Consider the following 27,488-nt stretch of genomic DNA (forward strand, 5'->3'; position numbering starts at 1 on the left):
GAAGGAAAGAAGCCGAAACGCCGCCACTTGCAAAATTTTTTCCTATCGTCGGACCTGGGGTTCTTTGCTCTTGTAGTGAAAGTGTAAAAGTTAAATAAAGGAAGAAAATAATTAATTGCTTTTATATCAGCAACGTTCTGTGACGGAACAAACAAATATAATTTCAGTGTTTTTACGTCAATTGTGTGGTTAATTGATATCAAATTGCGCAAAGGGGAAAGCGAAAAAAATTTGCCATTGTGAAATAGAAACTGAAGAAAATATCTGCTTCACAGTGCAAAGAAGTTAATAGAAGCTCTCGGAATAACAAATCAAAAACGCGAATAGAAGATTGCAAAATCGGTGGTGATTTCTGACAAACGTTTGGGGGTGCGGATCAGAAATGTACAAAACCAAGAAAGAGGTGGATGCCCATGTGCGAACTGCGTTATCCAAATTGCGCTCGGAGACCGAGGTAATTGATTTTTGCAAGGCCATGCGATTGTGGTTAATAACAATTGTTAGTATTTAAGCCAACATAATGTTTATCTTACATAATCTCTTGAAATATGTGTCCAATAATATCAGAACGCTAGCTATTTTATTTAATTGCATTTAATGCGGCGCCAAGTACTGTTCGTGTAGTTGCAAATTATCGTCTGCACCGAGTGGCCGGCGCCGCTGTGTGTTTGGCTGGGCTAACGATAAATTGTATTTCGTAATGGGCGCCACCTCAACAATCTGTAAATAAAGTAAACGAATTTATTGTAATTAAAATAACTAAAATACGTTTCAGGGAAAATTGCTGTATTGCCATAAAGTTGAGGTTATGTCTTAGATGTTTTGCTTTCTGCTCCGCAAAGTTCGTTGATAGCCGATGATTGATCGTTGTGTTTTAAACAACGCAGAGTTGATTCGAAGTGGCAGTTTGGGCGCGTTTATTTAGCAGGTGGCACTGGATAATAGAGCCCCGATAAAAAAGTCTGTTCACGTATTTCCAGTAACAAAATATTCAGTAACTTGTTAAGAACCTAGGTTGTACGGAGCAGCATGGCTTCATTCCGTGTCGCTCATCTGTATCCAATTTGCCAGTATTTTCAAATGATTGTATAGCAGCTTTTCAATCTGGGTTTCATGTTAACATTAGTTGCGTTCCAGCAGCAGCAGTACGAATAGCAGGATTTTACAGGAAGCAGTTTCCGCACGACACCTTACATAAGCTTTATTAATGGCGAAAACAGCTGTTCCTGTAAATCCTGTAAAATCCTGCAAAACCTACTATTCGTACTGTTGTTGGAACACAACTATACTAGATTTTTTCCACACGCATTCCGGGCTGTTTTGGTAATTGGATCGTAAAAACAAGTTACTCTGTTACAAGTGTCAAAAATGTGTCAACTAGTGCAAAAAGTACCCAGAGCGTGAGGACACAAAAAACCACATTTCGTGCCCGGAATAGGGATGCAAATTTTGAGCAGTAACATCGATACATCGATGTTTCGATGCATTGGAGAAAAGAACATCGAGGCTAAAATACATCGCCAGAGGAACATCGATATATCGAGGGTTTCCGATGTTTTGCAATTTGTTAATTTCTATTTTATTTTAAAGTAATATTGAATACTTTAATAATTATGAATGTATTTTCCTGTATTTTATTATCCTTTCTATACCCTTTCTATTATTAGAATCAAAATGCATACCGTCGTAGGGTCGTTCGGGCCTAAAGATCCTAGGCTTGATCTTGTTGAAATTCCAAGGGGTGTTTGGTTCTGTTTTAACGGCTAGGTTATTAGCATTCAGAATGAATCCAACAATTTTATTGAGCTTAGGCCGTTTTTTATAAAAAATGTCGTGGAAAAGCAACAATAATTTACAAAGTTAAGAAAGTATAGATGCTATTTGGGAGATCACCGCATCTACTAATCAGACTTCTTCCCTCGCGGTCACTGAAGAGATGTGGTGGTCTCCGAAATAGCAGCTATAACTTCTACCTTTTGTAAATTATTGTTGATTTTCAATAACATTCTCCAAGCTCAATAAAATTGTTGAATATAATTGTTATAAGGCCATAAATAAGAAACAAATTCTGAATGAATAATAAATTTAAGGTCAGTCAAAGGTATAAAGTCGATGTTTAAAACATCGGTAAAACTTCCATCGATGTATAGTCAATTTCGCGATGTTAATAAATTGTAGACATCGAAGGCAAACATCGAAATTTGAACCGATATTATCCATGTTTCAAAAACATCGTTGCATCGTTTGCATCCCTAGCCCGGAATCAACAAATCAGCTCTAAACAATGATTTTATGTGCATTTATATGGTAATTCTCAAGTATAGGGTAACAACCCCTAAAAAAGGTCCGGAAAAGTCGGAAGGGGTACCAAATGACGCGAGGAGTGCTAATATTATCAACCATTTAAAAGTTATAAACAAAAAATTTTTGTTAAATTTCGTTGTTTTCTATGAGCAATTACAACGTCAAAAACACACTGATCCGTGAAAAAATCATTACACAAAATAAAAATCACTCAATGCGATTTAGAAATCTGGTAGGAAATGGTTCGCAATTGAACGATTTTTGCCATTTTAAATGTATATAGATGTAGGTGTATCAAATTCTATTACCTTATCTATCATAAGTGGTTCCAGAAATAAGCGATATGGAAATTGCATTTTGTATGCGAGGTGCCTCATCCCCCTTTCGAATACACACCACTTTTCGCCATAAGTTCGGTAATGATAACATATCGCTAGGGTGGGGTTTAGTACCGCTCACAACTATTTCGGGCTATTCCGTCCAAATGGGTGGCCCGATCCAAAAAAAAAATTCACACACTTGTAGTCAAGGGTCCACGCAATATTTTAACACTCACTTTTGTAAATTTTGGTTACTAATTTATTTACAAATTGGGTTTGAAATATGCCCCTTTTTGTAAAATTCGGAAATTAGCGTACATTTATCACTCCTATTCTGCTTAAATTAGCCACTTCACCAATATATTTTTGTATTCCCCTTCACTTTACACTTTACTTGATTTGTTATAACTTGCTTTACGACTTTAATATTAACAAATTCATCACAATTCATTAAATAAAAACACCTTCAAAATCACGCGTCTCACTTTGGTTGCATATGCAAATTAAATGGCGGAGTTCAGCTGTCAAACTCCAAAATATGCAAAAGAATGAGAGACAAAAGAAGATAGGATATAACCCAGTAAGCAAAGGTGTTCAGCTCCTTTTCTTCGCAAAACAGAAAGGAGAATTCTACTGCCTGAGGGTTATAATCCCTAAGTGCGGCCGAAGGCCGCCTACGCAGAAAGGTGTTCTCTGCAAAAGGGGTTCAGAACCCCTTCTTTGGCAACACAGAAAGGAGAATTCTACTGCCTGAGGTTTATAATCCCTAAGTGCGGCCGAAGGCCGCCTACGCAGAAAGGTGTTCTCTGCAAAAGGTGTGCAGCCCCCCTTCTATGGCAACACAGAAAGGATAATTCTACTGCCTGAGGGTTATAAACCCTAAGTGCGGCCGAAGGCCGCCTACGCAGAAAGGTGTTCTCTGCAAAAGGTGTTCAGCCCCCCTTCTTTGGCAACACAGAAAGGAGAATTCTACTGCCTGAGGTTTATAATCTCTAAGTGCGGCCGAAGGCCGCTTACGTAGAAAGGAATTCTACGCAAAAATACATTTGTTAAAAAGAACATTTTTTTTTATAAAAACTTTTTTCTCTATTTTTAATTAACTTTTTATTCTTTATTCAAAATCCCCCCATATCTAATTTGGCATAATTTCTTTTATTAAAAAATCCCACGGTTTGTGTTAGTTGGGTCCTATTCCACTTCAAACTGCTCAGTTTGCCTAAGAAAAATCCGTTTTTCCCCCTTTTTCAAACGGTTCCCTAGGTGCCTGTGGGAGGAGTCCAAGGGAGGGGTTCCCCTTTTTAGAAAGCGGCAACTGTCTCCTTTCTATTGGGGGGTGTTTTGGGGGCCCCGCCCCCTCCCCCTCCGCCCCCCACCAAAAAAACGGTGTGTGTGGTACTAAACATTTCCCATATTGAAAATGCACCGTTTCTGAAAGGATCTAACTACTTGTTTTATTTCTACCCGTTTTATTCCGTGATGTGCAAAATTGCTAAGTCCAAAGTAGTCATAGAAAATTTGATAAGTCCAAAAAAATATGAATATTTATTTTTACGCTATGAAATTCGATTTGTATTGAGGGTTTTTGCAACAACGTTATTTTTGAATATTTGCAGCGTGGCGACGAATAACTGTTACCCAGGTTTTTTTTAGAAAAAAAGGGTCCTTTATAGATTTTGTGAAAAAGGTATTTTATTGTTAATTTTCCACAGATTTTACTTTAGTTGTATTAATTAGTTTTTAAATTTTAATCCCTATTTACATTTGGCAGCAGTGTAAACTTTGAAAGAAAAGTTAATTTGGCACGCAGGCCTTCGTCAATTAATTTATTCCATATCTTCTGTAACCATAGGCTAATTTTCTCCATTTTGAGTCCCTTATACTCCCCCTTCTGTCTAGCATAAGGCCTCATACTCAAAAATCTAATAGACTCGGAACTGGTGACTAGGACGGCCATTCATTCGAACAACCCTATACAGTTTTTTCTCTTTTTTTGTCTTTTTTTATACAATGCCTAAGAAAAAATACACCTGAAAAAGACTTGCGTGCCAAGTGAACTTTTCTCTCAAAGTTTACACTGCTGGCAAATGTAAATAAGGGTTAAAATTTAAAAACTAATTAAAACAACTGAAGTAAAATCTGTGGAAAATTAACAATAAAATACTTTTTTCGCAAAAGTAATGAAGGACCCTTTTATTTCTCAAAAAAACCTGGGTAACAGTTATTCGTCGCCACGCTGTATGTACATATGTATGTATGTATATTAGGCTGGGTCGATTTTGTATGGGGGAAAATAAAAGACCGTATTGTAATAGTAATATTATGATGTCTTAGGTCTAAGCCAATTGTTATTGGGCAAGAAAGATTAATTTAAAACTTATCTTTAGCCCGCGCAATTGAATCAAAGTGTATGAATTTTGAAAATTAAACTTTGGCTTGTAATATCTATGGAATGCGTTAATTTTTATAAACACGAAGATATATCAAATTAAATGTTATTAAATTTAGTACCTCAAGTTCATTTATCATTTTTCAATAAGTCTACAAATTTTTAAGATATTAAAGTACAAAATTAGAAAACTATAATTTTCCTTTATGAATTTTCAATTCTTTATTATTTCAGCAACCAAGTGAAAAATACAAAATTGTGAGACGAGATTTTTTCAAACGTTTTAATGCTTTCGGATGATTATATAATATTAAAAGGGACCATTGACTTGGTCACGCCGATTTGGTCAGTTTTCAAGATCGTGGTGAATGAAGTCAAATATGTATTGTCAAAGATTAGGAATCGTTTGATAAGTTAATAGTAGTTGCAAGCATAAATATAATTATTTGCATACATTAACATAATACAATTAGGGCCCATTTTAAGTAAATTTTTCGTGATTTCTAAATTTTCCGTTATATGAAAGTAGGGGACGTGCAACAAGTGTTTACATAAATATTTTAGTTAATTCCATTATGTGAAAAAGTAACTGTAGGTAGGTAAATGCAATAGTCTTTAACATATGCTGGAAAATCCGTTTGAGGACTCTCGAATTGGACATTTATTGGATATTTATAAAATTGAAGAGATTTTTTTTTTTTTAGAAAAAAACTGGAGATCCACTTAAGTTTTTCGATATAACTTTGGTAAATGTTACTCGATCGGCACATAATAATTACCAAATTGAAGGCGAGACTTGCTATTACTGATTAATGATAATAATATGATGAAAATCATTCAGATTATAAAAAAATTATTTAAAAAAAAAATGTTTAACACATTTTTTTTGTCATTTTCCTATATTTGCAATTTTTATATTGTTTGCATAAACATAAGTAAACTAGTGTTTCTAGAAGTTGTGCCTGTTCAGTGAAGAGGAGGTTTATCCTTAGCAGCAGTCGCCCCCCGACAGGCAATGGCATACCTCCGAGTGTAAACAGCGTAAAACTGTAAGTCGCTTCCCTTTGTGTGACAACATCAAGGCGCACGCCACAAATCGGAGGAGAGGCTCGGCCAAATAGTAACATATGTGTAGGCGCCAATCTATTACACAAGGGAACAAAAAAGGGGAACAATTTCGTTGCATCAAATGTTAAAACTGTTTTGGATAGACTTTTTTATGCTGATTACTATAAGTGACCATCAATTCAACGTGCAGGAATGGTATTTTCAGAGATAGTAGTCGAGACTTCTAGAGAGGAAAGGAAAGGAGAGAGCACAATTTTGACATTTCATTTGGAGGGGAAGTTGCAAATTCGTGCTGGGAAAATTTTTGCCAGTAAGAATTTGCAAGCAGGATTGTGGCACACGGTTGCATTTTTGTCAACATTAATTTGAATCAACGAGTTCGTTAAATTTAAAAATGAACAACCTTGTTGCGATTTACTAATTTAAGAAGTATGTAAATATTCGTTTATTCAATTAATTTAATTAATTCCAAACATTTTAAAGGTACTCGGCTGAAAAAGCTGTATTCGTAATCGGAACGCACTCGACGCCACTGTCGATATAGGAAATCCGACAGTGACTTCCACAATGAAATTGAAGCGTATGTTGAAGAAAGTCAGAATAAGAAGAAATATACGTTTAGGTCCTGTTTTGGTTTCCACCTGAAATAATTTTAAAAATTTAGTGAAGCTTGCTAATGTTTGCTAATTCCTGTTCGCGAAAAACTTGGTAAGTTTCTCTCTTTGGGAGAGTAAGGTACCTTGTTCTCTGGATTTTGTTACTGGCTAATTCTTACTGACAGTTGCATAGCGAACACTCCTTTTGCCAATAGGAAACAGCTGATCGCATGTTGCTGCATAAAATTTAAACTAATAAGGAAACTGTTTGTGGGTTTTTATTGTTGAAATTCACCAACTAAACCTATTTAAATATAAAATATATTGTATTTATTAGGAAATTCCTGCGAATAAACAACGAATTTATCAGCTGTTCATTAAACTTGCAAATTATTATTGGAATAGCGTTCGCATACTTTTTTGTAAATTTTGTATATGAGAGCGAATTCTTAGAAATAAAGTTACTGGAGAGTTGCTGGCAAGTTACTGGATAATTTTTTAACAAACACAACTATTGTATATATCGTCACTACACACGAATAAAGGCGCGCAGTGTTTTGACGGCGAAAAAAAGGCGCGTGAAGAAATCTTGCGAAAAAGATGCTTATGAAAAACTTCGGCGAAGTATGTATGTTAAGAGTATTTGACGCTGAAGTTTTTTTATGAGTGTTTTTTCGCCGTCAACTGTTGAGCTCGCGCCTTTATTCGTGTCTAGTGACGATATATTTATATCTTAATGAAATTTCGATTACATTTTGCTACTAAAACTGGGCGATAGCAAGTTCTGAAGGTTATTACTAAGTCTTTGACATAAATTGTGGAAAAATCATTGGAAGCTTATGGGATCATCTTGGATATAGAGTTGTCAAATCGATGTTATCAAAAATGTGAGGTGTTTATATTCGTAGCAAGAAATGGTGGTGCGTTATGAATCTCCACGTACATGCTTGATATGAGTATATCTAACCGGTGGAGTCGACATGTTTTGTCGAGCGAATATTCTTTTCGACCAATTAGCTGTTAGAAGACACATTGTTCGAAAAAAGGCACCCATCCGGTTCTATCGTAGCATATCCAAACCCAAGTCATAACGGACATAACCCAGGCAAGTTTCTCAAGCAGCTAAACTGTGTTTTGTGTCGTGAGGTTATAATATGGCAATGTACAGGATGCAAAAAAAAACGTTATGCCTTGTCAATTAATGTTTTAAAAATTAGCACGCATAAGTTCCCGCAGAACTAAAAAAAGTACACTCCCAAAAGTTAATTTTTAAGCTTTTTTCGTTAATTTTAATTCCTAAGTTTGTTTAAAATAGTTTTTTTTTTTCACATAAATAAAATTAGGTATAATACAATTTCAAACGTTTTTGTTTGGGCGTAAATGGGTTAATGGTGTAAACCATTTTCGGTGCAAATTACCGTAGAACCACGGTAAAAATTACCGTAGACCTACGGTAAAATTACCTTGTATCCACGGTAAAAATTTACTGTGGATCTACGGCAATTTCTGAAGATGTTTGTTTGCCGAAGAAGATGTTTGATTTCCGAAGTGCGCGAAGAACCACCTTTTTAATGTAGATGTATGGTAAAAAATAGGCTGACTTCCAAAACGTATCAATACAATGTTTGCATACTGTTATACTGCGGCATTCAAACGGTTTTTTTTTTTATGCAAAGTTGCGAAACATTGCAACCACATACATTGCATGTTTTAAATATTCAATATTACTATGAACAATTTTTCCGAATATTCCATTTTTAAAACACCAGTGGTAACCAAAAACAACGAAGCATCAATTTTGTTGTGCAAAAGGGCAATTTGAAATAACAGCTGTTGTTGTTTAAATCCGAAAGCAAATTTTATAAAAGCAATAGTGGAAAATATCACAGAATTTTGACAAAATGTAGTTATTTGGTAATTTTATTAGCCATATAAGATAAATACATGTAAAATCATTTTTTAGAGCTGATATGTTGATTCCGGGCAAGAAATGTGTTTTTTTGCGTTCCTCACGCTCTGGGCACTTTTGGCGCGTATTGGCACATTTTTGACACGTGTGAGAGAGTAACTTATTTTTACGCTGTAATTACCGGAGCAGCCCGAAGGGCAGGGGAACGAAGCTATTATCATTATCGCTAATTAAAAAAGTGCTTATCAAAGTCCTCATTTTCGTTCGGGCCATGGGAAAAAATTTAGTACTGTCCCCTCAAAGTTGTCATCAGAAAGTCCTCAGTACTAATAGTCAAACTACTCATTTATGCCATACTACAAAAACAAATGTGTAAATGTGTTAGAATTTTTGCCTAAAGTGCTCAGCAATGTCTTGTATGGTTATCACTGACTAATATCTCAAACATATACCAATTCAGACTGTAAATAAGTTTCTCGATTATATTTGCCTGAGAGCCTCTTGGAGGTTAACAACTAAATAGTCCACATCTACATAAACTCTTTCTTTTTTCATCACAATCGTTAACGGTTGGGAAAGTATCTTGAAGGTTTACAGCAAAAGATAATATTTTCTTGTTGTTGTTGTAGCGGCACTACTAAGCCCCGCCTATTTCGGGTCAACATTCGATCATTGTGGTCAAGCTCAACTATCGGGAGGCCCAGGAAACGAGCTGTTTCAATGGGGTCGGACCAGACGGAAAGGGCTGTCAGTTGAGTCGGATTGAGCTAGCATGTGAAGAGGTGGTTGGTGTCATGAGGGGATTCTCTACATGCCGGGAACTCATTGGGGATATTGGAGATCGAGTCTGGTCAGGTAGCTGTTGAGGCGGCTACAGTATCCAGACCGTAATAGAGCCAGGGTAACGCGGGTCTCTCTTGGCAATTGAAGCTCAGTCTCTTCTACGGGTAAAGATTGGGCTCCTATTACGGCATTCACAGGTCGATGTAGGTGGTGACTGACTCCCTATGGATGTCGTTAATGGCTCGTCTGTATGTCGTCGGGTCCAGTGGTTGATCTACGTATTGCTGGACTGCGTCCTTGTACACGAATAGGTGCCTCCTGTCGTGTTTGGGCGGAGGCTCCTCCTGTAGCAGAGGTCTGTTTGGCTTACAAAGCATTTTGTTGTGTTCCCTTACGGGGAGCACTTGGGCCTCGCTGTGTAGGTGGTGCTCAGGCGTCATCAGCAGGCACGCAGTCGCTGTCCGGAGTGCGGTGTTCTGACAAGCCTATAGCTTCGTCCACTGCGTCCAACTAGTCCCCGGCGTCCAAACTGGCGCAGCATAGTTTAGAACCGGCCGGCCAATTGCCTTGTATGTTGCTAGCAACGTTTCTTTGTCTTTGCCCTAAGGGCTGCCGGCGAGCGACTTGAGGACCTTGTTGCGGCTCTGTACTTTATTGACAACTGCGGTTATGTGCATGGAGTAGGAGAGCAGGCTATCGACGGTGACCCCTAAAATTTTCGGGTTGTTTACAGTCGGTGTTGGTGGGCAATCGACGTGTATACCTAATTCTAGCCTGACCTCCTTCGTCCAGGTGGTGAAGGGGGTCGCCGTTGATTTCGTTGGGGAGAGGGTTAGGCTCATTGCAGTGAAGAAGCGAGAAAGGCTGGAGAGATAGTCGTTTACTTTTGAGCAGAGGTCATCAATTCCATTCCCGGACGCCAAAATCGAGCAATCGTCAGCGTATGAAATCAGGGAAACTCCCTCAGGTGGCTGGGGAAGCTTTGAGATGTAGAAGTTAAATAGTTAGGGGAGAGAACACCACCTTGTGGAACCCCTTGTTTAATTCTTCTTGGTTTTGAGGTTTGTTCACGGAAGATTACTTACGACTTTCGACCACTCATTTAATTCGCCGACCATTGCTTCAGTCCCTGTGGGAATGAGGAGGCCTCAATGTTTTCTAGCAGCGTGGAATGGCAGACGGTGTCAAACGCCTTTGACAAGTCCGGCGCTACTAGGACCGTTCTCTCACAGGGGCGGTTTCGATTTAGCCCCCGAGTTATTGCTGTTGTTGTTGTGCTGTGCACTTTGCGGAATCCGTGCTGATGCTTCGCTGGGGTAAGGTGGCAGGTGAAGTATGGAAGTAGAGGGCCCCTAGTGTCTTCGCGACCGGGGAAAGGAGCGTTATCGGGCGATAAGAGTCTCCTTCGTTGGCGGGCTGCCCCGGTTTCAGCAGTGGGACCACTCTCCCCGATTTCCACACATCAGGGATGATGAGAGTGGACACTGACAGGTTGAGGACCTCCGTTAGGTAAGCTACTCCCGCAGGCCCCAAATGTTTCAGCATCAACATACAGATTCCGTCGGGCCAATGGCTTTGGCCAATGGCTGTGGAGGCTTTCGCGTTCCCGATAGCCCCCTTCACTTCACAGCAGGTGAAACAAGTGGTGCACTGTTTTTCGGCAGCTTGTGCATCCTCCTGGTCACTCGACGTTTGGCCCTGTCTACTAGCTTGGATCGAAAATCCGCTTTTAAGAATTTTGATTGGTAATAGCAAAAATATGGTTCACCATGCTCTAAAAACAATCTGTGTGAAATATGACAACTTTTGGTCAATATCTTAGGCTCGCCCAAGTCCATCAAAGTTCAATATAGCCAAAAAATAAAAATTAATATCTGTGTTCGTATGGAAAAGTAGCTTATGTCGAAAGGTTGGCTTTAGTATAATGCGGCATTCCTTTTATTCTTTAAACGAAAAGGAATTTTTTGATGAGACTTAATAAAAATATTGACTTTCTAGTATCGGAACTATTTCTTGCACGTTTATTTGCCAAAAGTTATTCAACGGCTCAGCGCCAGCGAGTCATTCGCAATCGTATACTGCAAATGCCGATTTATATTAAAGTCAGCCTTTCGACATAAGCTAGTTTTCCATACGAACACAGATATATAAATTAAGTAGTACATTTTGTTACTAAAATTGCAAAAATCTTCTAAAGTATTAGTCCTACATAATTAGGTATATAGACCTTTTTTGTAGAGAATCGAAGTTAGCTAAGAAATTTTTTTTTAGTATTTGAACTTTGATGGACTTGGGCGAGCCTAGGATATTGACCAAAAACTTTCACATTTCACACAGATATTTTTTAGAGCATAATGAACCATATTTTTGCTATTACCAATCAAAATTCTAAAAAAGCGGAATTTCGGCCCACGCTACTGTCTACCGAAGGATGCAGTGTGAATTGCCTACTGAAGTAGGTTGCGAAATTCTTCGGGTCCGACGAAGGGCGACCTTCGAATGAGATTTCCACTCTGTCACCACAAGGACAAGGACCTCACGGTTGACCAGAGCTTACTCACACCAGATGTGAAGTTACAGGCCTTCAAGTGCTTCTCCCACTTTTTCCGCTTGTGCTGATTTACCAGTTGCCGAATCTCCAAATTAAAGTCCCTCAGGCGAGGGTCCTCAGGAGGTTTGCTGCTGCCCAGGGGAGCTTCTAGGACGTTCCGTTGCATGAGTTGCACCTAACCGAAGTGGAGCTCGGATGGAGTCGATTCTGGCAAACACAGCAGAGATATGTTTGCCGTCCGGAGAAGAAGGGTTGCGGAGCAATCCGACTGCAAGGAGTTGCCCCATGGACGAAAAATTAGTGAAGGGTATCCCCGATCCAACAGCCCTTGTTCGGGTAAAACCCGAGTCATTCCGGTACGTAGAACCGTCGGTTTCACATGGGTTTTTATCAAGACTAGGCCAGAACCCAATAATTTTTAATCACACGATTGGGCTACCAGTGAAATCAGTGAAGTGAATCAAATCTGATCATAAATTTAATTTTTTAGTATAGCTGTCAATCCCTGCGTCACCTATCGGAAGACAAATACACTGATCCTTCTTAAAAACTTCTGCACAAAACAACAATCATTCAATGCGATTCTAAAATCTGGGAGAAAATGGTTCCCAACTGAATGGTTCTAACGATTTTTTGTGTATAAATGAAGGAGTATAAAATTCCATTACCTTATAATAAGTGGTTCCAGAGATAAGCGATATGAGAATTTCCGTTTTGATGGGCAGTTCCATGCCCCCTTTTCCAAAATCTACAATTTTTCGGCGTAAATACGGTATTGACAACATCTTCAGGGCGTTGGCATATGCGGTTCCAGAGATAAGCGATATGAGAATTTCAGTTTGTATGGGCGGTGCCACACCCTCTTTCCCATTATCCACCACTTTTCGTCATAAGTACGTTATTGATATCATAAACAATTGTGTCAAATTGCTGGACGTAAGCATAGGCGGTTCCAGAGATAAGAGGTATGAGAAGTTATTGATCGTGTAACTTCACAGTGGCCGGACGCATTCGAAAATATCACAAAAATCTAATCATTTTGATGCCGTTGGTAAATTTTTTAAACATGTTTATTAACACCTTTTAAGCTTAAACTCTTCAATCATTTTCTAAAACTTAACGATTTTGGAGATATTTTCAAATTGGTCCAACTTACGTTATATGGAGTTTACATGATTCAACTTTCACAGGCGATTAACTGAATCAAAAGTTGAACGAAAGTAGGCAGCTGAAAGGCCGTTTACACAAGGCACCTGCTGCATTAAACTAAAAGCTGCCAGTAAATCCGTCTAATGTAAATTCCCCACAAATCTTAAAATATAATAATTTTACAACTCCGATTGAATAACAGTACCGACTTTTGTTTTGTTTGGAGAGTGATGCACCCTAATGTACATACATGCATTCTGTGAAACATAACTTTTAATATAGAGTACGTAATTCCTAATATAATTTGGCTAACAAAATTGCGTATTTTTAATTTCTTTAGCGGCAGTTACGCAGCTTTACCATCGCCAAGTTATACTACAAAATCAACGAATATTCAACTGCGGAGCAATATCTATGTTCCTACCTCAGTGTAAAAGAGGATAATGATCAGGCGCATAAATTACTTGGACAGTGCTATCAACGCCTTAAGAAACCAGATAAGGCACTACAGTCATTTCAGCGTTCCTTACAATTGAATTCCAAACAACCTGATGTTTTGACTGATGTCTGCCAATTATTATTGGAAGATGTGAACTTAAATGTGAATAAAGCGAAATACTGGTGTGAGCTTGCTGAGTCGGAAAAAGTGCAGCACGATGCAGTTTTCTCGCTTCGTTTGAAGCTGATGAATAAGGAAAATCTTGAAAACAATCAAGTGGAGGATTTAATACAAAAAGAAATAAGCGCACGACCAAATGATGTGCAATTGCGCGTACGGCTCATGCGTAATTACATTGAAGAAAATAAGGTGCTTGACGCCTTCAAGTATGTTTACAATCTTGAAATGAGCTTGCAAGATAATTTCGCCAGCAACAGCGAATGGTACAACATTGTTTGGCTAGTCTTAAGCAAGTATGAACAGATGCCAAATTCGAAAAAAGATTGGGAATTCTGGCTGTTGTTGATCATCTGTTTGGAACGGCAAGTGAACATTAGTTTCTCCTTAACATCAGGCACTGCAACCGGCGGCATAACTGAGACTGCGAATTTGCTCTTCAATCTTGATCAGTATTTATTTAAAGCGACACAATTGTCAGATAAATTATGTGCACAGCGCGAGCTGGTTAATCTGTTTTTGGATCACTATCGCGGACAGATGCTGATACATGCTGCAGCTTTAATTTTCAAACGAGAACTTTTACAAAACAAAAATAAGTGGAAAGAAACTGTGAAGTCGGTGATGCCATTATTACTTCTGGCATTTCAAACAGACGTGCCCGATAATAGAGAGCCTTGGATGAAGCACTCGGACGAACAAGGCAAGCAGTTGATACAACTGTGGAGTCGTGAGGGATCGTTTCGGTGTGCGCAGGTAAGGCGTAAAAATTTTGTAACACTTTCTGTATTGAAACTACATATCGATGGCCCTGTGCAATAACGACAGAATTCAAAATTCAAAAAATAAAAACTGTTACTACTGTTAAGTGGCTCATGGCTCTCATCATTGTCGAATACATGTCTAAACTTTTGTATTCACTTGGGATGGAAATGGATTAGGCAAGGATTAGAGACAGGAGCCACTTAACAGTAGTAACAGTTTTTATTTTTTGTATTTTGCAATGCGTCGTTATTGCGCAGGACCATCGAGAATTTTTTTGTTTGTACATTTTAACTTTCAAATAAATTTGTAAATGTACATATGTACCTACTAATTTACAGGCGGGTCGTACTTTGTTATCGTGTATAGCTGTTGAGTCGGCAACCAATAAAGAGAACGCCACAAATCAAATTAACAACTTGCTTGGAAATAATCCTCCCCTATGGACCAGTACCGACGAGCTGCTCTCGCAAATTCGACAAACTTGTTCGGATAAACAATGGCGTCGCAATGTATTTGCTTTACTCTATTGCAATAGCGATCAAAGAGTGAAAGAGCTAAGCTCGTTGCTAATCAAGAGTCCAAAACTAAACGAGCCCGTATTTGAGTTGCCTACCTATGCTGATGTTGAGCACCATGAGGAGGCAGCTCAATACTTAAAACCACAGTCTTTGCAACATATGGTTTACCTTTGCCTTGGCAATGACAATCTAGGCTTTGTGCGTGCCAAATATTTTAGTGGTTTGAACTTTTCAACCCAAAATTTGGCATTTTGCGGCGCTGAATCCCTGAATCAGCTGGATATGGATACGTTTCTATATGCGGCAACTATTCAGGCCAAACGAGCACTACAAGTGGAACGCGAGGCCTTTGACAATTACAACTCTGGCAATCGCAGCGCCTCTGGTCGTCCGCGTATATTGCCATATGCTAACCTGCAAGGAAACTTATGTACAGACGAGCAAGCCAATTGGTGGCAGGCTGCCTATCAGGTTTATAAGAACCTAAGCAGCGATAATTTGGCAGAATTGCGCGCTAATCTTCAATTTGGTATTGAAGCAGTACGTGGTGTTAATGGCCCGAAAATCGATATGATCATTGTATTCAAATTGGGACAGATATTTGTAGCACGCGCACAGGATATCGTAAAGCCTGTAGAGAAGGCGTTTTTGGAAGCGCGGGCAGAGAACATATACAAGTATGGCCTGAATATGGTAAAAATGAACAACAAAGGTGTACTAGAACCATTTCGTAAATACTTCAAATATGCTAAAGCCAACACATCTGTTGTTGAGCGTGAAGTTTCAAACGCGGCTGAAGATGCTGTTTCGTACTTGGCTTCGCGGTACTTCAAGAAAGCTGAATATGAGGACTTGATCGACGAGTTGGCGGGCATTCAATTACCATTTGCCACTTATTTGCAAGCAGAAGCTTATCGTAAATTAGACGAAGCCAATAAGACGCCGAAGAAGGCTAAACGCATGTACTTGGACCACGCTAGCGAATGTCTTAATCAAACGTTGAATCTGTTAAAGAATACTGAAACAAATCCTGATCATCCTTTAAATTCCATAATACACACTGAATTAAAACGTCTCCAGCAAGCCACAATGAAGTTCATCAATGAAGGTAGCCCTGCTACTGGACACAATAATTCCAGCACATACGAGGACGCCGAAGCTGACTTCTACCACGAGGTATCACTTTCAGGTACTCCAGCAATGAATCGCTCACGTCGTGAAACAAATGCTTCTGCATTGATAGCAATGCCACGCAACACCGAATTGGAGAATTTGGTAAAGCAAATGGCAAACACTCTGAGCTTTGTTAAAGAGGAACTGGTTGATACAATCAAACCTGAAATGCTTTCAATGCGCAAGGAAATTACTTCACTGAAGGATAAAATCACTAGCCTTGAAGACGCCATGAAACGTACACGCATTTCGTCGAATCCACCTTCACGAGACGATGCTTCCCATGTGCTGGATGATCTTTACATGATCGAAGATGCATTGCAAAATCAATTGTATCAGCCTCCAGCCCAACCGCCGCATATGAGTGTGACCGGCAGCATGTTTCCTAGTGTTGCCAATGGCCCCAATGCTCCACCACCATCACACAGTCCGTTTGTAGCAACACAACAAACCCAGCAACAAGCCGCGCAGCAAAGAAACTCGATGCACTTGCAGCCAAACGCCATGGCAGCAGCGGCCGCATACAATAGCCCAATGTTCAATCCTAATTATCCAATGAATTATTATCCACCGTCATACATGTTGCCGCAACCACCTCCGCCACCTGGATCGGCAGGAGGTATACTGGGTAGGTATCGTTACGTTGATGTTTGCAGCAGGAATTATTGCTTTCACATCCAACTTTTGGATGTGTTGTCAGCCTTACATTTGATTACCATATTCACAATTCAACTTCTCCCACAGGTCCACGCAATGCTCTACCGATGCAGTACATGGATGCCAGCTTAAACTTCAGTATGGCTCCATCTACCCCATTGCTGCAGGCTCCACCACAAGAGGGCCGTCCAAGCAATCTATACGGCTTACTGACACAACCACAACAACCACCAACTGTACCCCCGCCGTTGCCACAATTATCCGTGCCAATGTCCATTGCATCCCTAGTGCCACCCATCACTAGTCATGCGCCATTAAACCAACAAATGGTTGGTACTTTGGCCCCAGCAGTTTCTTCTCAACCAGCACCAACTACTGCTCCAATTCAATTCAACAAGGCGCTCAACAACCAGCCAGTTGAAAGGGGACCACCAGCTAATGTGGTAATAACAAGTTCAGATCCCTTACCAAATCTCAATAGGCCAGCCCTATTGGCGCAACAACCAACTTTGAGTGTTACAATACCACCACACCATATCAAGCCTAGCCTCGTTGCATCGACGGAAACAAGTGCACAGCAGCCGCCAATACAACCGATCGCCTCTTTAGCTGCTAATACCACCACCACAAATGGCATTGTTAGTGGTGGGTTTACGGGCTTTGGTTTCGGTAGCGCCAGCTCAGCCGCACCGGGTCCGCTCAGTATTACTTTCAGTAATAGTTTTGCAACCTCAGCCTCGTCTGCAACATCAATCTTTAGCGGAAGTAGTACCACAAGCGTAAGCTCTTCAATGCCAACCACCTCGATTAGTACTACGACTTTCAGCTTTAAACCGCAAATCGAGCAAGCTCAAGCCCAAGCAGCCGCTGCAGCAATCGAAAGCAGCTCCGGCGATATTATCGCGGTACTAAATAAGACAAGCGATAGTCTCTCGAGTGAACCAAATAAGAGCGGCACAGAAGCTGACGTCGAATACGACCCCAGACCCGATTTTAAACCAATAATACCGTTGCCAGCCGAAATCGAAGTACGAACCGGCGAAGAGGACGAAGATGTGATGTTCTGTTGTCGCGCAAAACTCTTTCGGTTTGTTGATAAAGATTGGAAAGAACTTGGTATTGGCGATATTAAAATCCTCAAGAGCAAGGAGGGCTTTTCGAGAATACTTATGCGTCGCGACCAAACTCACAAAATATGCGCTAACCACAAAATCACAAAAGAATTGATACTAACAACACCTACGAATGAAAAAAAGGGCCATATTTGGGTAGCTAATGACTTTGCTGATGAGGAGTTGAAGACTGAACGTTTCTTTGTTCGTTTCAAGCTGCCCGAATCGGCTCAGCAATTCTACGATGCTTTCAAGAAGGCACAGAAGGAGGCAGAGGAATTGGATCGCAAGAAGGAGGCATCTGTGGCGATAGAAAAAAGCATTGAGGAAAAGTCGGTTGCTAAGCAACCGCAACAACCGCCATTTGGGTTAGCTAAGAGCGCTGTGTCTAATTTTGCCACTAGTACACCTGCTACAAAAACCGTTGCTGATAAGTTACCAGTGGCCACACAGACGTCAACGTTTCCAACAGTCGCTGCCGCGAACTCTGCACCAAGCGGCGGCGTTTCAAAGACATTGTTCGGCGGATTTGGTGTAACGTCTACGAGTGCTTCTTCTGCAACCGATAGCAACAAGGTGGAATTACCAAAATCTACAGCATCGCCATTCGCCAACTTCACCTTCGACAAAATTGGCGCTGCCTCCAACACGGTCAGCACAGCTTCTGCTACTGCTACTACAACGAACACCAGCAATGCTTCGCCTTTCGCCAATATTTTCAGCACTTTGGGCAAGTCAGGCACCGCCACTTCAACACCATTCAGCGTGGGGAATTTACCAACTTTTCAGACAATCATTGCCACCAGCGCAGCAACGCCAGCATCAATACTACCTACCACAACAGGTGACGCTAAGCCTACAACTGCATTGAATAAATCGAGCACTTCTGACGCGGAGGATGAATATGTACCCACAGCCACGTTTAACCCCGTTATACCATTACCTGATTTGGTGGAAGTCTCTACTGGCGAGGAGAATGAGCTTGTGTTATTTGAACATCGCGCCAAGCTATTGCGCTTCGACAAGGAGGCAGGCGAGTGGAAAGACCGCGGCATTGGCAACATAAAATTGTTGCAGGATAAGGACGATGTGAACAAAGTGCGTTTGGTGATGCGGCGCGAACAGATCCATAAGCTATGCTGCAATCAGCGTATATATAAAGATACCCTATTCAAATATGCGAAGAATTCCAAAACTGCGCTAACGTGGGCTGGCCAGGACTTCTCGGAGAATGAATTAGTCACTGAAATGCTTACGGTGCGCTTTAAGTTACCGGAAACTTGCAAAGAGTTCCAGGAGACTGTGCTCAAGGCACAATCAAACATGAGTAGTGAGGCTGATGAGGTGAATGTAAGGACCGCAGCTGCCGAAAAACAGCAAATGGAAAAACAGAATGAAAAGTCCGCCGGCAAGGAAGTTGCACCAGCAAAAGGTTTTGGTGATGCTTTCAAACCAAAGGCTGGATCGTGGAATTGTTCTGCTTGCTACATATCTAACACTGGTGATAAACAATATTGCATTGCCTGTGATTCCCCAAAGGATGATAGTGTGCCTAAAAAGGATACCACAAATGTGTTTCTAACGAACCCTCCAAAGGCATCATTTGTTTTTGGTTTCTCACCAGTTGCGACCGGTGGCGTCACTGCACCTACACAGGCAGCGGAAAGTAGTTTCACTTTTGGAAAACCTGCAGCAACCTCGAGTATCCTTACCGCGGTCACAACAAAGACGGATTCCGCTCCAAGCTCCACCACGTCCACGACCACTACGGAAACATCCACCAAAACTGGATTTGGCGATCAGTTCAAGCCGAAAGCTGGCTCTTGGACTTGTCAGGGCTGCTATTTAAGCAACGCCGGTGATGCTTTATACTGCAAGGCATGCGACGCGCCTAAAGATGACACTGTTCCCAAGAAGGACTCCTCCAACGATGTGCTGGCGCTCTCAAATCCAACGCAAAAGTTTACTTTTGGTTTTAATGCGGCCGCTGCTGCTACCCCAGCTGCAAGCGTTGCCGACAACAATGCTACAGCTAAGCCAGCTTCTTCAAGTGGCTTTGTATTTGGTTCAACGCCGTCTGAACCATGCAAATCCATATTTGGCAATTTAACAAATCCAAAACCTGCTGACTCGTCTAAGTCTTTTACATTTACACCACCCACTGCAAGCAGCGCAACCGGCTCAAATATTCCTTCGTTATCTAAGCCTACCTTCTCCTTCTCACTGCAATCGAAAGCTATGGAAGGGCCTGTAAAGCCCGCGTCCTCTGGAGCAGGTGGGGAATCTACGACAACGTTTTCTTTAGACAAGAAAGACTTCAACTTTACTTTAAAACCGAAATCGCCCGGAAAGTCGGGCAAGAGTCCAGCCAAGTTTGGCGGTGGTGGCGGTGATGCAGATGCCGCAGCGGATGATGATGAATATCAGGAGGAGGAAAACAATACATACTTTACACCGGTCATTCCACTACCAGACAAGGTTTGTAACGAAAAACTTTGTGAAATTAACAGGGTGTTTAATTTGGTACTTAATAAATGATTACACAGGCCTCCGAAATTTAACTCCCCCTTCCATATTTTGTATATTTTTTTAACTAGGTATGTGTTTCTATTAATGACATTCATATTTTATAATGTTTACCGATTTCAAAGAAAAGCCAAAAATTAATTACTTTAAAGTTAAATTTATACTTAAAAGTCAACAGTATTAGTTCAAAAAGCTCCATCCCAAAGAGACTAAGTAAATCAGAAAGACTTATGGAAACTTGTAGTTATGCGGTAACAGTAAGAAAAATAAAATAAAAAGTAATATTCTCATGATGGATCTTTTTTATTATTTTTTCTTAGATTACTAACTAATACTTACATAAATTGCTAATTAATTTTTTAAGGGGAAAACCGTCGCAAGACTGTAATATAACTTGCAAAGTAAAGGAAATATATAACCAAAATGATAGTGAAGTAAACTTGCAAATTTTTGGCAACTAAAAAATAAATTGTTTTCAGGAAATTTGGTTGTATAAGGAGATATTGTGAAATTTGTTACTTGTGTTAGTTACCTTTACGATTTTACTTTGTTCGATAGTTTCATCTTCGATAACGAATGCAACCAAATTGCGAAAAACTAACTGGATAACGTTTACGAAAAAAAACCCCAATTTTGGTTATGATATACATACATACAGAAATATATGTAATTTTCTGTATGATTGCAGATCGACGTAAAGACAGGCGAAGAAGATGAGGAATTGCTCTATGTGCATCGCGCAAAGTTGTACCGGTTTTTCGAAGGCGAGTGGAAGGAGCGTGGTCTCGGCGATGTAAAGATATTGCGTCACAAACAAACGAAAAAACTACGTGTTGTTATGCGTCGTGAACAAGTCTTAAAAATATGCCTCAATCACGTGTTGAATGAAGAAGTTGAATATAAACCTAAGGATGACAAATCTTGGCTATTCGTTGTGAACGATTTCAGTGAGGGCACAGTAGAATTGGAAAAATTCTCATTACGCTTTAAGACAAAAGAGGTTGCGCAAGGTTTTATGGATGCTGTTAAGAATGCCATTGATGGTACTGCTGTCGCCGTTGAGAATGTGGGTAGCATTTCCACAAATACCACTTTAAATATGACTGAATATGTGGAGAACGAAAAGGAGATTGCGAACGAATCAGCGTCTGCTGGTTTATCAGATGCGGATAAGGCAACAGCTGATAAATTGCTCTTACCCAATGAATTTTTCACCGCTCAACCGACTTGTGCCGGCTGCCGTGGATGCGATCCGGACAAATTTGTCTTTCCCGTGGTGAATGAAACATTTGTAAATGAAGAAGACAGCAAAAAAGCACTGAAACCTTTGGCTTTACCTTCGTTGTCATTGCCAAAAATCGGCAATACAGGTAGCACGAATCGTTCGTTGCTAAAAGAAAGCGCTTTGTCACCAATGGTTCCTTCTCCTGCTACACAAACCCTCACCACTAACGTGAGTGATAGCACAGCTACTCCGAAAATGGGTGAATCGAATATTTTCTCCGGCTATGGTGACGTGAACTCTACGCCGTTTGGTGTTGGCAATGAGAAGACTGCGAGCGCTTTCTCCTTCACTGCTGCCATGAATAGTGGCAATAAGGAAGTGGAAAATAAAGCGGGCGCACCAAGCACTGAGTTTTTGTTTGGAAATAATTCTAGCTCTACCGGATTAAGTGGAAGTTCTTTATTTGGAAGTGGATCAGGTGAGTGGTTTGCTATTATACCTCGTTTCATTGTTGAACCTACTACAAGATTTTAGAGCCCAAAGTTCTATATTTATATTGGGGGAATTATCGATCCGGTGCATACTGTCATGCTATTTATGCACCATGCTAGATAGTATGCACAAGGCTCTTGCCAGAGGAACGGTGGAATCGGAAACCGGATGGCACCTATACAAACAGCATAGATGAGAGGACAACCACTCTTCTTGCAGCTCACTTCCCGGAGGCCATTACCTTAGAACAGGGGCCGGAGGTCCGGCGAACTATACCGCGACCATGTGACTGGAAACTGGTAAGAAGTACTTTCACCCAGGATTCAGTCAGGTGGGCGCTGGGATCGTTTGACCGATATAAGGCCCCAGGGGTAGATGTGGCATCCGTCCAGTCATGTGGCAGCAGGGTGGAGAGAACTTAATACCACACCTAGCGGACATAATAAGAAGCAGCCTGCGGAGGCTTATGTCCCACATGTGTGGCGGAGGGCGCGAGTAATCTTTCTCCCGAAGGTGGGAAATAGGGACTACTCGCTAGCAAAGTCTTTCAGACCTATAAGCCTTATCTCCTTTGTGCTAAAAGCAATGGAGAAGATAGTGGACAATTACATAAGATCTAACATTCTGAAGGTAAAACGTTTGTCAGCATGCGTACAGAGCTGGAAGATCAACGGACACAGCCCTGTATCAACTGACAAACGAATTTCAGGGGGCTTTGGAATGCGGAGAAACAGTGCTCTGCGCTTTCCTCGATATAGAAGGAGCGTTCGACAATACGTCTCACTCTGGTGTGCGCAGGCCACTAGAGAAGAGAAACGTGCAGCCAGTGATCTGCGACTGGGTGGATACGCTGTTGCATACTAGGATTGCCGAAACCAAGGTGGGAGAGTGTGCTTCCTTGCATGCCTTGTAGAAGGGCTTATCCATTTACATTTTACGCGAATGCATTACAAATGAGTTTCAAAATAAACATTTAAGTTGCAATAACACATATTTCATATAAAACTTAAGCGAATACTACAAAATGTATGATTTTTATAAATTAAAGAAACAACTTTAAAAGAATTGCTCCAAAGGGCCTTCTGAAGTATGTCCTATAAAATCCCTTTTGGAAGGCCTTCCATGGGTAGCGAAAGAAGAAGCCCGTCAATTTGTGCCACTTCATGCAAAAGAGGAAGGAGAAAAGAATGTAGAGTGGAAGGCTCTTGACTCTCAGGACTCAGGACTAATGTAGGTAGGCCTTCTTATTGAATCAATTCAAACACAATTCTTGCTTTTTGTGTTGCATGACTTTAACTGGGATTCAGATTACAATCTCCCCCCTTACACAAGTCGTCTAAAGCTCATAAATTTGCCTACACTCGCAAGTCGCAGAGAAATGCTAGGTATAATATTTATCGTAAAATTAATGACAGGCTTGATTAATAGCCCGGCTCTTCTGGCTGAGGTCAATTTTAATTTGCCCTCTCGAGTGTCAAGACACTTTCGACCTCTGTTTTTGAAGCCATGCAAAACTAATTTAGTTTTTTAAGTCAAGATTTTAACTCTCATTCCAGCACGTTTGGTATATCGGACTCGATTTTTACTATAAACAAAACTATCATTCCACTCTCAATAATTGAAATACTATCTTTAGCATATCCAATCAGCTGATGAATTTGATTCTGTAGCTGAATAGTTTTAGATCTCGACACTTAACAAACTCCTGTTTCCACTACTCGGCACCAAAAAACTAAAAAAAAAGGTTCCGTACGTCATGCGGACTTCGCCCCGGGGTCGGTTGGGCGGGAATGGAGGGTAAAAAGCCGTTGGGATTAATTAATTAAATTAAGTAAAGGCATTCTAAGAGGCCTACCCAAGAAGGGCTGAAAAAAGTGCTCCTTGCATGCCTTCTAGAAGGGCTTATCCATTTCCAATTTACGCGAATGCATTAATTTATATTATTTACCATTACAAATAAATTTCAATAAACATTTTAAGTTGCAGTAACATATTTGATATAAACCTTAGCAAATCCTTCAAAGATGTATGATTTTTATAAATTTAAGAGCCAATTTCAAAAGAACTCCTCCAAAAGGCTTTCTGAAGTCCGTCATATAAAAACCCTTCTGGTAGGCCTTCCATGGATAGCGAAAGAAGAAGACCTTCAATTTGTGCCACTCCATACAAAAAAGAAAGGAGAAAGGAATGTAGAGTGGAAGGCCTCTTGACTCTCAGGAAGGCTTTTCAGAAGGGCTTTTAACTCCTGAAATTATCTACTGGGTAGTGATTATTGCCAGGGAGAAGTTTGAGAGCACCCTCTGCGACATTATTCAAAGAGGCTTAAGATTAACAAAAAGATGGTGTGCCAAGTTAGGCCTTAGCATCAATCCGGCCAAAACTGCCATCATCCCATTTACCAGGAAAATAGCCCTATTGGGCATGAGGGAGATAACCCTGGAGGGGGTCGTGGTCGGCGTCGCCAGCGAAGTGAAGTATCTGGGAATAATCCTAGACACCAAACTTCGACGGAAGAAGCATGTGGACGCGATCACCTCTAAGGCCACGAAAGCGTTAATGGTGTGTAAGCGTCTAGCAGGAAAATCCTGTGGTTGTAGCCCCATGATCCTAAGATGGCTCTACATCATGATATTACAGCCAATGATTACCTATCGGGTGGTGGCTTGGGTTTCAAGAACTACTCAGGCCACGGTGAGACAATCACTCACCAAGCTACAGCGACTGGTTTGTGTATGTATAACTGGAGCAATGCGCACATGTCCGACGACAGGCAGCCAAAAGAACTCTGCTCAGCTTTGCTAGAGAGGGATGTGGCAAAGGTAAGGTCATATCCTCTAGGAGTATGGAGAAGCTAGGGTCCTCGATCCCGCTTGCTCTGTTCCCTAGAGATGCCATTGGAAAAACCATTGTATTTGAGAAGAGATTTAAGATAGAGATATGCAGCAAAACAACCTGGAGCGCCCCGCATTCGAGGGATTACTCCAGGAGTACACACTGCATTGGTAAATAGATGGCTCGAAGACCCCAGATATAGTAGGGGCAGGAGTCCTTGGGCCCAGAACAAGAATCTCTGTTCCTATGGGGAAATACCCGAGCATCTTCCAAGCAGAAGTCTAATGAGAATAATGAGAAAATTATAGCGTTGAGTGATAGTCAGGCGGCACTCAAGGCTCTTCTATCCTATGAAGTCAAATCCTCACTGGTCCTTGAGTGCATTGAGAAGCTAAACTCCCTTGGCAGGCACAATAACATCAGGTTAGCGTGGGTATCCGGCCATAGGGGAGTAGAAGGAAATGAGGTTGCAGACTGCCTCGTTAGAGAGGCGGCAGCCATCACACCAGTTGGCCCAGAGCCCTTCCTGGCAGTAGGTCCCAATACCATAAAGGAGGAGCTTAGGTGAGAGAGGCTCACACTAAGGAATTTTAACTGGCGCAGTTCGGTAGGAATGCGCCAGGCAAAGAGTTTACTTGAAGGGTTTAACAAGAAACCGAATGTGAGGCTGTCTGCAGAAGACATGAGAGGAGCTTAGGCTCGTTGTGGCCACAGCTTGAGCACATCCAATCCCTACCCCCGAAGGCACTATTGAACTTTCTAAGGGAGCTGGGCTTAGATGAAGTGATGTGAAGAGAAGAGGGCACAATAGATCACCAGGTCGCAGTGCACACCTCATTTTAATATCTATCTATCTATCTAGATAGTATGCAACGGATCGAGATACCCCTATTCATTCATATCATATTGCATAATTTGCGCCTTCAAAAATTGAGTGTTTTTTGATTTTTCGTATTTCAGATAAGAAACCCGTTTTCGGACAAACACCGTCGATATTTGGTAATGCGGCCAACTCCGTATCCAAGCCCGCCGATTCTACTACCATATCTGAAAGTGATAAACCCAAATCCATTTTTGGTGGAATTGGCAGCTCTATTGGAAGTGGATCGATATTCGGCGGTAAACCTGTCTTCGGTTCAGCCTCCACGTCTATTTTCGATGGAAAATCTGCTTCGAATAATGACACAACAAAGTCGATTTTCGGTAGTTCAGCCATTTCTACCACAAATTCACAGGGCAGCACATCCATATTTGGTGGACCTTCATTCGCAGGTTTTGGAAACTCGGTTAACACTCAGAGTTCTATATTTGGAAATAGCAATAATACGAACAACTCAAACATCAATAATACTAACAAGGATGGCTCATTATTCAGCGACATTGCTAAGGAATCAACAGCGGCCGCACCTAGTTTTGCTGATCTCTCTAAAAAAGCTGGCGCAATAGACTTTGCCAGCTTAGCGGCCAAGGCGAACTCGACACCTGCAAATAAGCCTGCCCAAAAACCTGGTCCAGGGGAATTCATTGGCCTTACCGACCAGGATGCATTCTCCAGCTTTGGAAAGTCCAATCAAAATATGTCAAAGGATGGTAGCGCAAATGACTCCGCGAAAAGTGCTGAGGATAATGAAAACTATGACCCTCATTATGATCCTGTAATTGCATTACCCGATGAAATTCGTGTAAGCACCGGCGAGGAAGAAGAAACTAAGTTATTCGGCGAACGTGCGACTCTATACCGTTACGACGCCAATACGAAGGAGTGGAAGGAACGCGGTAAGCAAATAAAGTTGAAATTTAACGTCTTTCAGTAAACTTCAACGCATTTCTATATGTTCAAGGCGTTGGCGAGTTGAAGATTTTGCAACACACCACCAAACAAACATATCGCTTGGTTATGCGGCGCGAGCAAATACACAAATTAGTGTTGAACCACGCCGTTGGACCAGATTTTAGTTTTAACAACATGAATAATAATCCGAAGAGCTTTATTTGGGCAACGCTTAACTATGCCGAATCGGGCGAGGGCGAGGTAGAAAAATTGGCAGTGCGCTTCAAGAACGTCGATCTCGCGAATAAGTTCAAGCAAAAGTTGAATGAATGCATCGAAGAAGCAAAGCAGCGCGAAGAAGTAGCGCAGGATTAAATGATTACACTCCGATAGCTTAAAAAATAAATAAACAATAGGATTAAACAAAAAATTCTGGTATCGGAAAAAACTTAAAATACACACGTACATACATAAATTATCTAAGTTATAGCATTCCTCATAATTTCCATTATTCATTTTAATTGTAATTTTATTTGATTTTCTTGAAAAGGTGTACCTTTTGTGTTATTTTGAGTTTTGGAAAGAATTCGTACGAAATTTTTTTGTTACGCCGCATGTGCGGCTGGACCAAAATTAGTGAGAAAAATTATTATATTTGTGGTAAAAATTAACATTGTTATTCGTACATTATACTACATGATATATTATAATAAGAACTTAAATCACTTCTTAAAA

At 40.7% G+C, this 27,488-nt stretch overlaps 1 protein-coding gene across 1 annotated transcript; it reads left to right on the forward strand.

The window, feature by feature from the left end:
* LOC118745943 (E3 SUMO-protein ligase RanBP2-like) lies at positions 1 to 27,488 on the forward strand. The gene is made up of 7 exons (XM_036479613.1): positions 1 to 454; positions 13,407 to 14,438; positions 14,786 to 16,766; positions 16,883 to 20,385; positions 21,122 to 22,136; positions 25,943 to 26,758; positions 26,824 to 27,488. The coding sequence occupies exons 1-7, from the start codon at positions 383 to 385 to the stop codon at positions 27,126 to 27,128; spliced, it is 8,724 nt and encodes a 2,907-aa protein (XP_036335506.1). The 5' UTR covers positions 1 to 382; the 3' UTR covers positions 27,129 to 27,488.

The sequence above is a fragment of the Rhagoletis pomonella genome, unplaced genomic scaffold, assembly GCF_013731165.1.
Source record: "Rhagoletis pomonella isolate Grant_MI unplaced genomic scaffold, Rhpom_1.0 Rhpom_scaffold_00001, whole genome shotgun sequence".
In the NCBI taxonomy this organism is placed as follows: Eukaryota; Metazoa; Arthropoda; class Insecta; order Diptera; family Tephritidae; genus Rhagoletis; species Rhagoletis pomonella.